General features: G+C 47.4%; 1 protein-coding gene across 1 annotated transcript in view; it reads right to left on the bottom strand.

Annotated features, from left to right (window-relative positions):
• The window catches only part of Nup188 (nucleoporin 188), a 46,809-nt gene that overhangs the window by 14,349 nt on the left and 22,587 nt on the right, over positions 1-9,873 (bottom strand). The window contains exons 11-20 of the mRNA XM_010627338.3: positions 9,386-9,586; positions 7,965-8,054; positions 6,405-6,470; positions 5,311-5,430; positions 4,197-4,323; positions 2,863-3,015; positions 2,622-2,748; positions 2,302-2,389; positions 2,138-2,214; positions 1,079-1,193 (exon numbers count right to left, since the gene is read on the bottom strand). Coding sequence (XP_010625640.1) covers positions 1,079-1,193; positions 2,138-2,214; positions 2,302-2,389; positions 2,622-2,748; positions 2,863-3,015; positions 4,197-4,323; positions 5,311-5,430; positions 6,405-6,470; positions 7,965-8,054; positions 9,386-9,586 — 1,164 coding nt within the window. The remainder of the gene's footprint in view (positions 1-1,078; positions 1,194-2,137; positions 2,215-2,301; positions 2,390-2,621; positions 2,749-2,862; positions 3,016-4,196; positions 4,324-5,310; positions 5,431-6,404; positions 6,471-7,964; positions 8,055-9,385; positions 9,587-9,873) is intronic.

The following is a 9,873-nucleotide window of genomic DNA, read 5'->3' as shown; positions in this document are numbered from 1 at the left end:
AAAAAAAAAAAAAAAAAAAAAAAAAAGCAACCACAAAGACAATGTGATAGGGTTACAGAAGGCACCTACAAGGAGAAAAGAGACAGAGGCTAAAGCTGGACAGAAGGGAAGACTTCTACATAAAGGATCTAGGACTGTCGATGAAAAAATGCCAATGTCACTAGCATAATCACCTCAGCCCAACCCCACTTCCAGAATACCACAAAGGAGATCTGAGACAAAAATTTCTTGCCTTGATAGTATTGTGAAATCGTTTCCTGATGTTACAACTGGGGCTCCTTATTTATGTAGAGACATCCTTATCTACATTCCATTGCTGCAATTTTTTAAGCATCCACGGACGTCTGGAGGCCAGGGTACTCTGCCCACTCCCCATGTATGACTTTCTCAACTCACTGAGGTGGGGCCCATGCACCACACACCGCTCCTATTTCAGAGGTTCTGAGAAACTCTGCCCTTGCCCAAGGTCACACAGCTGCACACTAAGTGACCAACCTGAAATGCAAACCTCATCTGACTCTAAAATCCTTGCTCTAAACTATATGCCAGTAGGGCTGGGGACTTAGCTCAGTGGCTCCACTGCCTGCCTCGGAAGCTCAAGGTCCCAAGTTCAATCCCCAGTACAAAACAACAACAACAAAAATCAAAAACCCACTATATTCCAGGATTTTTCAAAATGAGTTATGATCCATTAATTAATTTTTTTTTTTTACAACTCATTTTTTAAAAGGGAAGAAATGAGTAGTAGAAAATGTTGGAATCCCTCTTATGTGGCAGACACAGCAAATGCTGTGCTTCTGGAGCACTCACGCACACTAGTGCAGGCTGGGACATGATATAACATGTGCGTCCTCCTAGGTACAGGCACAACAGTTCGGCAGGCATTGTGGTGCTCACACAGCTCCTGGTTCCACCCCACAAGCCTTCTGCATACTGAATAAATCCACACAGTTAAACACCTTCTATAGAACACACTGGCACAGATTAGGTCCCCAAGACTCAGAAACTTCAGAACAGTTCTTCTGCCTACAGAATACGACGGTGGCAGGGGTTGGAGAATCTTCTGACCAGACTGTACCTTGACGAGGGTGGTGATCAGGCGCAGGAAGGCAATCGTGACCCCGTACTCTCCCTGAGGCTGCTCGCTGTTCATCAGAAGGTTTCCATAGCCACCAGCATTCATCCCCTCAGCGCTGGGAAAAGACAGAGGCAGAAGGGAAGACAATGGGGAAATTTCAAGCTTTCAAGATCATTTACAGAGAGTTTTTGCTGTTATCTAGATGGCTCAGGCATAAAATACAAAAAGCCCTGCAAGGGAAATAATCAAATCTAGGCAACATCATACCTAGGTGTTTTATTGATTTATAATTTCAAGGGGGTTAAAATGAGAAACTGAACGCACATCAACAAAATATCTGTCTTCCAAACAAGACAGTGAGGTGAGACTGCTGAGGTCGTAAGACGGAGCCTGTGTACCAGTAAGTGTTCCACCCACACAATGGAGAGAAAGTGGTGCGACCACGCTGAAGAATAAGGCGCTCTGGGAGGACGAGGCAGGAACATTCCGTGTCTGAGCCCAGCCTGGACAATCTAGAGACCCCGTTTCAAAAAAAGTTGGGGTACAACTCAGTGGAAAGGCCCTGGGTTCAATGGCCAAAATGGGATATCAGGACCATGGGTGTAGCTGAGTGTAAGTACAATGTTGGCCTAGTATGTGTGAAAGGCTCTGGCTTTGATCCCAACACCACACACGTACGCGCACGTGCACAGCAGAGTCAAGAGCCTGGATGCAGACACATCTGCATTCTCTTGGCTGGAAAGTAAACTCCTCTATACCTCATGTAGTCAAGTAGCCACAGCTGGATGAGAAATCTCTCTCACTTGCTCTCTTTAAAAACTATGAGCCACTCAGGGGGTGCTGACGAGGAGAGCAGCTCTGTGCCCCAAGTCCCCCCATCTCCTTCACTCCCCTGTGGGTCCAAGAGCTGAATGGGCAAGAAGCACACCAAGCACACAGGGAGACATCTTCCATTAGAAACCACCAAGCCAGGTGGCTATAAAACGAATGCAGCTCGGTCAGACCTAGCAGAACAGTCAGCACCAGGGCTAAGGCCCATCTGCCAAGGGCCTGGCTCACCTAATCATCTGACTCAGGCTGGAGACAGGATGTGCCACAAATGGCAAAAACCCCGTGTGACGCAGATCCGTCCAGACCTGAGGAGGGAAAGAGTAAGCGTCCACACCTCACCAGGTGCACCCCAAGTGTGGATTCCTTAGCTGCTGGGCAGACCTGGCACTCACCTTCGCTGGGTTCCGGGCAGCCAAGACAGTCAAGCAGTTGACACAGGAAGCAATGACATCCACAGGGGGTGAGATGACTGTTGTCAATCTGATTGAAAAACAGTGCACTGCACTTAATAAATGACACAATCACTTCTAGATCTCTCTTCCTAAAGGCCTCATGTTAGCAGGTATCTAAAAACAGAAAAATCCTGAGCCAGGGCCAGATGTCCTCAAGGCTCCCACATGGAAACGTGGAAGGGCACAGAGGGTGTCCACTGGGTTCCTGGAAACCGAGCTGGACTGCTGGGCATTCCGCCGGGGGCCAGCGGAGGACTCACCGCTGCAGCAGCATGTAGATGCGGGATGTGATGGGCAGCAAGCAATCTGCTATGGACAGGTCTGTGCTGATGACCTTGTGGACCAGGTCAATGATGGGCTTGACTCGCTGGCAGTGCTGAATCACATCTGCAGGAGAGAGGGCTGAGACCTCGGGCCAGATGACTCAGAAGGTCTCAGGTGGAGCCTGCTGGTTTTGGACTCTATCTGCCCTCCAGACCCTTCTCCCTCCCCACACATCACCTGCCGTGGACACCACATGCAGCAGCATCTCGATCTCGCAGGTGAAGAGGGCCCAGCTACTGTAGGAGTACTCCCAGCGCACCAGGTAAGCCCTCTCATCGGGCATCACTTGACCCACCGTGCCCTGAGGGATGCGGAGGTTGGTCTGTCCCCCTAAGGATGGAGGGAGAGAAGTTACTCTAATACCTAAGAACAAATAGCAAAAAGCAACTCCTCCATCAGCAAACATTCATATGCACAGAGATGCGGCCTCTGTTCCTAGCAGCGTTTCCCATTACACAAAGATTAAAAGCTCTCCCGCCATCTGCGGAAGACATCTCTCCACGTGTGTCAATCAGCTGTGTGCACAACGGCTTTCATTCCACAACTAGGACACCTCCGCGGGGCGGGGCCGACACACTGACACATCCAGGTGACACAGTCCCAGCAGACAAGCTGCACCTTTGCACTGTGCACCCAGAGCTCCAGAGTATTTCTTTTTTGTTCTTTGTTTTGTTTCGTGGTGTAGAGGATCAAACCTAGGGTCTCAACGCATACTACATATTTTACCCCTGAGCCATACCCTCAACTAGAATTTCCTGTTTCTTTAAGGCAAAGTAACATTCCATTGTGTGCATGTTGCGTGTGTTTGTTATAAACAAAACTCATTTTGTTTATTCAGTCAGCTGTTGGTGGATATCTAACTTTTTATTTGTACACAGCCTTGAAATCTAACAATTCTACTTTGGGGAGTCTGTCTACTACAAATCAAAGCACCAGTATATAAGAGCATATGTATCCTATACAGTATTATTTGATGTGGCAAAACCCTGACAGTCTGCATGTTCTCTAGCAGAAGATTTAAAAATTAAGAAATATCAAAGAGCAATATGTATTCATGAAAAAGAATAAGTCAGGGATTGGAGGTGTAGCTCAGCAGTAGAATGCTTACCCAGCATGTGCAAGGCTCTAGGTTCAATCCCCAGCACCTCAAAACAGGACAGGTGGGGGAGAGGAGAGCAGGAGAGCTGGGCAATTAATCCAGCACTTGGGAGGCTGAGGCAGGAGGATCGCCATGAGTTCGAGGCCAGCCTGGGCTATATTGTAACTTCAAGGCCAGTATGAACTACACGGCGAGACCCTGCCTCAAAAAAAAAGGGGGAGGAAGGATGGAAAGGAGGGAGGATGGGAGAGCAAGAGCAAGAGATTCCAATTATTTATCAATGAATCAACAAGCACCATGAGGAGCAGAGAAGGACCTGCTTTACAGGGAGCTGACACGAAAGAGACTGAACAGCAAGGTGCAGCCTTGCCAAAGCCTGCTATGAAGGGTATCCCAAGGCGCCCTGTCTTACCCAAAGGGTACAGGAGTTTGGGTGTTTGCCTCCGCCACAGAGTTCCATCTTCGTGGGAGATCACGTCATGGGGCTTGTGTTTATACAGTTCATTGTAGAAAGACATCTTATCCAGGAAGCTATAGACCTGCCAACATGCACAAGAAACTATCACACATTCATTCACGTATGCCACCTGCGAGGAGGTACCACACTTGCTGTTCCAGCCACCTGTGTATGTTGGGCTTGAAATTTCTCACTCACCCACCACTGTGGCTCTCACCTGGCTCTCCTGTTCTTGTCTATTTTCATTGATTTTTATTTTTGGTTTTGGTGTTTTTCAGACAAGGTCTTACTAGTTCTGTCTGGCCGGGAACTCACTCTGCAGCCTGGCCTGGCCTTTAGGTTGCAGTTATCCTCCTGCCTCAGCCTCCGTCAGTGCTGGGATTGCAGGCATTCGCCACTACACTCAGCTTCACTGTTCTTTAATCTGAGGCCAATCCAACTTCAGCCTCCTTTCCACCAGAGATAAATGTCCCTCCTCAATAGTGCAGCCCTTATTACTTTGAGCAGTAAAGATGATGTGTGTGTGTGTGTGTGTGTGTGTGTGTGTGTGTATATGGCTATTATTCATTTCTTCTACTATTCTCTTCCAAATAGACATTAAGGAACTTTATTCTTTTTTTTTTTTTTTTTTTGAGACAGGGTCTCACTATGTAGTTGAGACTGACCTGGAACTCACTATGTAGCCCAGGTTGGTCTTGAACTCAAAGCAACCCTCCTGCCTCAGCCTCCCGAGTGCTGGGATTACAGGTGTGTGCCACCACGCCTGGCTAAGGAATTTTATTCTAATTCCCACAGTAACCACAGTGGGTACTTGATAAAAAGATCTTCATCCTGCAGACGGGAGGCACCATCTCTGGCATCTTCCATCCAAATTTAAACCCTTGCTATGGCAGTGGAGCAGCAATGTGGAGAGCAGGAAGGGTTCTGAACAAAAGCTCCTTGAGGGCCAGGGATTTAGCTCAGTGGTGCTGTGCCTGCCTGGCAAGCACAAGGTCCCAAGTTCAACCTCCAGTTAAAAAAAACTCGACAGGATCTCCTATTCTCTTCAGGGTCTAACGGGACAACTTACCTTTTTGGCAGTGGACTTCTCGGACACAAGGGCACAAAGCAACTGCAGGAGTGGGGCAAGGAGATGGGGAAACATCCCACAGACACTGTCCAGAATGATCCCCAGGCCAGAGGTTGGTTCCTGTGGTGGGAGGGGAGAAGGAGTCAGGAGGACCTTAAGAACTTCCCAGCCATCATAAGGAAACTGAGAATCAGCCCTTCCCTTTAGACAGACACCATCCTTCCTTAATAATTTCAGACACTCTTATTTCCCATTTCCACTGAAAAAGGGAAAGGCCTAGGATGTAGCTCAGTGGCACAGCACCTGTCTGGCAAGTGCAAGGTTCTGAGTTCAATCCCCTGTAATGAAGCAGAAACAACTCAGGCAACTGAGGCACTGAAAGAGACTGAGTCTCTCCAGCAACCTTGCCGGAGCCATCCTTCCTACAGGTGGACGATACTGCTCTCAGATATGACATCCCCACTAAAGTGACAACTGCCACCAGGAATGTAGCTTAGTGGTATCGTGACTGCCTGGCAAGCACAAGGTCCCAAGTCTGATTCCTGTCCAAAAAAAAAAAATGACAACAGCTACCCAGCATGTGAGGACTGAGCTCCCACACTGGAGCACACCACACCTGAGCAATATGCGCTCAGTCCAAATACTGGCTCGCTCAGCCCAGCTTCGCCTGGGAGCATGTGGGCTCCAGGAAGAGGAACTGAAAAAAAGGTAGGAGACACTGGGAGAACAGGTGGCCCCACGCCAAGAGAAAACAATGATTTAACAGCTGGAGCCTGAGGCTCAGAGGCTGCTGCCAACACTCACTCTCTCTCCAAAGCTGAGTTCTCAGATAAACCAATCACAACACCCTGGTAACTCCCACAAACAGTGGCAGTCTCCTAACACTGCCTTCACGAGTTGCAGAAATGCACCTCAAGTCTCCAGGCATCATCTTTCATCATCCTCAAATGGTGACAAGAACAGGATCTACTACGCCGATTTTTATGAAGATTAAATGAGAAAATAGATATATAAACACTGAGCATAAAACCCAAGTGTCTGACAAATCCTTTCGCTCCGGAGTGTAACAGCAAGACTCCCTGCAACACACTTACAGATCCCCAGAAGAGTTCTGGAAGAGAAGGGTCCGCCAGGACTTCACATGCCGTGTCGATTATATCCTGTTAGAGAGAGGAGAAAACAGTTCGTCTTCCCTAGTTGAAGCAGTTTTTCTAAATTGATTTCTACTGACGCAAAAGCACTATATACACCTTCATATAGCACATCCCAAAAAACTCTGGATTTAAAGAGTAAGATTACACCTTGTTTGGGTAGCACGTTGTGTCTGCTATATGACGTTAGACAAATACACCTCTGACGTTCAAATGCTCACCTGTAAAATGGGGATGGTAAATTCTGCATCTGGTGGCGCACACCTGTGATCCCAACACTTGGGAGGCTGGGACAAGAGGACTTCCACAAACTCAAGGCCAGCCTGCCCTACACAGTCAGTTCAAGGCTAGTCTGAACTACCTAGGGGCACCCTGTCTCAAAAAAACATCCTAACAAAAAATAAAATGAAATAATCAAAAAGAGGGAAGGGACATAAATGAAAGATTAGCCCTAAGAAAATAAATAACTGTGGGAAGCTTGGAATATGGTCTATTTTGTCATGAGTTTCAAATATTGCATTTTAAGAAAACGCTGTGGAACAGTATCTATTAGCATGCACAGGTGTATGGAACAGATGAACCACAGAGTGAAAAATGAAGTTGTAAAACAGTATCAGTCACCCCTCCCTATCTGCAGGTTCCACACCCAGATTCAACCAACCATGGATTAAAACTACTGGAGAAAGGGCTGGGAATTCAGCTCAGTGGTGCCACCTCCTGCCTTGCAAGCACAAGGTCCTGAGTTCTATCCCCAGTATCAAAAAGAAAAAAAGAAAAGAAAGAAAACAAATTACTGGAGAAAAAGACACATTTGTACAAACATGTGCAGACTTTTTTAAAAAAATGACTATTCTCAAAATAAGACAGACTAACAACTATTCCCAAAGCACATACACTGATATAGGTATTGAGTAATTTAGAGATAATGTAGGGCCAGGGATTTAACTCAGTGGTTCCACTGCCTGCCTCGAAAGCACAAGGACCCGAGTTCAATCCCCCATTAAAAAAAAAAAATGTATATATATATATATATATATAGATAGATAGATAGATAGATAGATAGACAGACAGACAGACAGACAATGTAAAATACCCCTGCAGGACACATGTAGGCTACAGGCAAACACCACACCATTTTACAGAAGGACTTAGCATCAGTGGACTTTGGCATCCTTGGTTTCCAAACCCATCTCCACAGGCACCGGGGTGACTGTATGTACTATGACTCCATTCTAGAAAAGAATTCTTTTTTATATGTGTGAGGAACATGGAAGGAAAGACACCCAAATGTTAATAGAAGTTATCCAGAGGTGAGTTATACTTTTTACTTGTGACCAGCATTTTGTTTTTTCTACGGCTAACAGGTACCACTCCTATAACCATACATGAACACAATGAACAAACGAAAATGTGGAGCAAACAGTATCAGACCCGAAGCGGCCGTCACACAGACGTGACTGCAGAGCCCGGCAGTGCAGACAGCCAGGAAAGCTGAGTACCCACCTGCTGATTGCCCAGCGTGTGCAGCTCCAGCGAGGTCAGAACGAAGGACAGCAGCCCGTAGACGCACATGCACGCGGTGCTCGAGGTGCACTGCAAAGCAGAGCAGTCGGTGACTGAGGGACGCCACAGCACCTGCCCACTCGGCCTCAGCCTAGCTCGTCCGTACGTCCTTGTGAGCAAGTGGGACGGGAACCTGAATCTTTCCTAATTTTCCTAATTTAGTTATAAGGTCAGAAAAACAAAGGGAGAAAAGGGAATGTGGGAGCCAGAAACATTACAACACGGTCAAGAATAAAGTCAGAAAGAACTAGTACTGAACTGAACCTCCAGCTCGAAGTAGTTCTTTCTGATTCTATTCTCGACCGTGTCACCCTGGTGAACTCCCAGTATATGTGTATATGATCTCGCATATTTATATTTATCTGTGTAGATATGTATATTTATGCGTTTTTCTTCAAATGATCAAAATTTGTCTGTGATGGGGAGAAAACCACATCCAGTCTAGAGAAAGGAGTGTACGTGAGCTGACAGGACTAACACACAGTGAGGAGTCCTCCTGGTCTGCTCATGGTCTTACGGCTCTAAATGAAGTCCACGGTCTGGCTGCCCCACAGCTCCCTTATACCTTCGGAAGGACATCTTAGCGACATCCAAATCTGGCAATTATGAAAAAGTTGCCATAGAGCCAGAGATTTAGCTCAGTGGTTCCACCGCCTGCTTTGCAAGCGTAAGGTCCTGAGTTCAATTCCCAGTACCAAACCAAACCAAACAAAAAGTTGCTATCAATACCTACGAGGCAGGCTTTTGTGTAAATATAAATCTTCAACCCTTTTGGGCAAATACCAAGGGGCACCTCTGCGGAATCTGAGGTTTCATTTTATTTTTTGCGGGGCTGGGGATGGAACCCAGGGCCCTCACACATGCAAGACAAGCACTCCATCTCTGAGGCTTCATCTTAGTACTTCAAAATAAGCTGACAACCACGCCACTCAAGCCCTGCAACAGACTTAAGAGACTCAAGAGAAATTCTAATTCATCCTGTTACAGCTGAGACAGTAGGATCCCTAGAAAGGACTCCTTCCGTCAATATGACCCAAGCTATCACCCGGGGCAGGCACTTCACTGCCAGAGTCAGGCATAATGAGGTCAAATTACGGCCACCACTCTCTGGCGGTTACTGTTGCTCTAGGCAAATTATCTCTCGCTGACTCTCACTTTCCTAATGTGGAAAGCAAGAAATAATCCTTAACCCAAAGTGTCCTAAGGGCTAAGACCCTGCCGAGAGAGTGCTGAGCAGTGCCTGCTAAGAGCAAACGCCCTTTAAGGTTAGTTCCACTTCATCACTCTCACCCACGTCACTGGTGCAATTCCTGCAGTGGCCACGGTTCTGCCCGCTCCTCCCCATTCAGCCTCAGACTCACGTCATCCCCACCGCTGGCCAGGAACCGGAGCAGCCGGGTCAGGTACTGAAATACGTTCAGCTGGATGGCCGTGCCACCTATCTTGCGCACCACACCGCTCATCTCTTCTGGGTTCAGCGTGTGACGGAGGAGAGCCCAGGCCAAAAGCACTGGCGCATGATGAGGGATGTCCCCAAATGTCAACATCAAAGAGTCCATGTCCTAACGAAGGGGGAAATAACAAGGATGAAGATTCCTCCACAGGACTCCGGTGTAATCAATAAACACGTAGGGCCAGGGATGTAGCTCAGTGGTGCTGACGCCTGCCTCACAAGCTCAAGGTCCCAAGTTCGAGCCCTGGTACCAAAAAAATAAATAAATAGACAACATCATTCATCCAGAGAAGCTTCGCTCCCCTTCTGATGTTCCCCGCCCCGGCACCATGTCATGTTGCTAACAATAAAACCCCTGCTGGGGCCAGGGATTTAACTCAGTGGTTCCGCTGCCTG

Source organism: Fukomys damarensis, unplaced genomic scaffold (genome assembly GCF_012274545.1).
Source record: "Fukomys damarensis isolate Sample0158 unplaced genomic scaffold, DMR_v1.0_HiC HiC_scaffold_36, whole genome shotgun sequence".
NCBI classification, from domain to species: domain Eukaryota; kingdom Metazoa; phylum Chordata; class Mammalia; order Rodentia; family Bathyergidae; genus Fukomys; species Fukomys damarensis.
The sequence above is the reverse complement of the archived record's forward strand: the minus strand, read 5'-3'. Positions and strand labels throughout refer to the sequence as shown.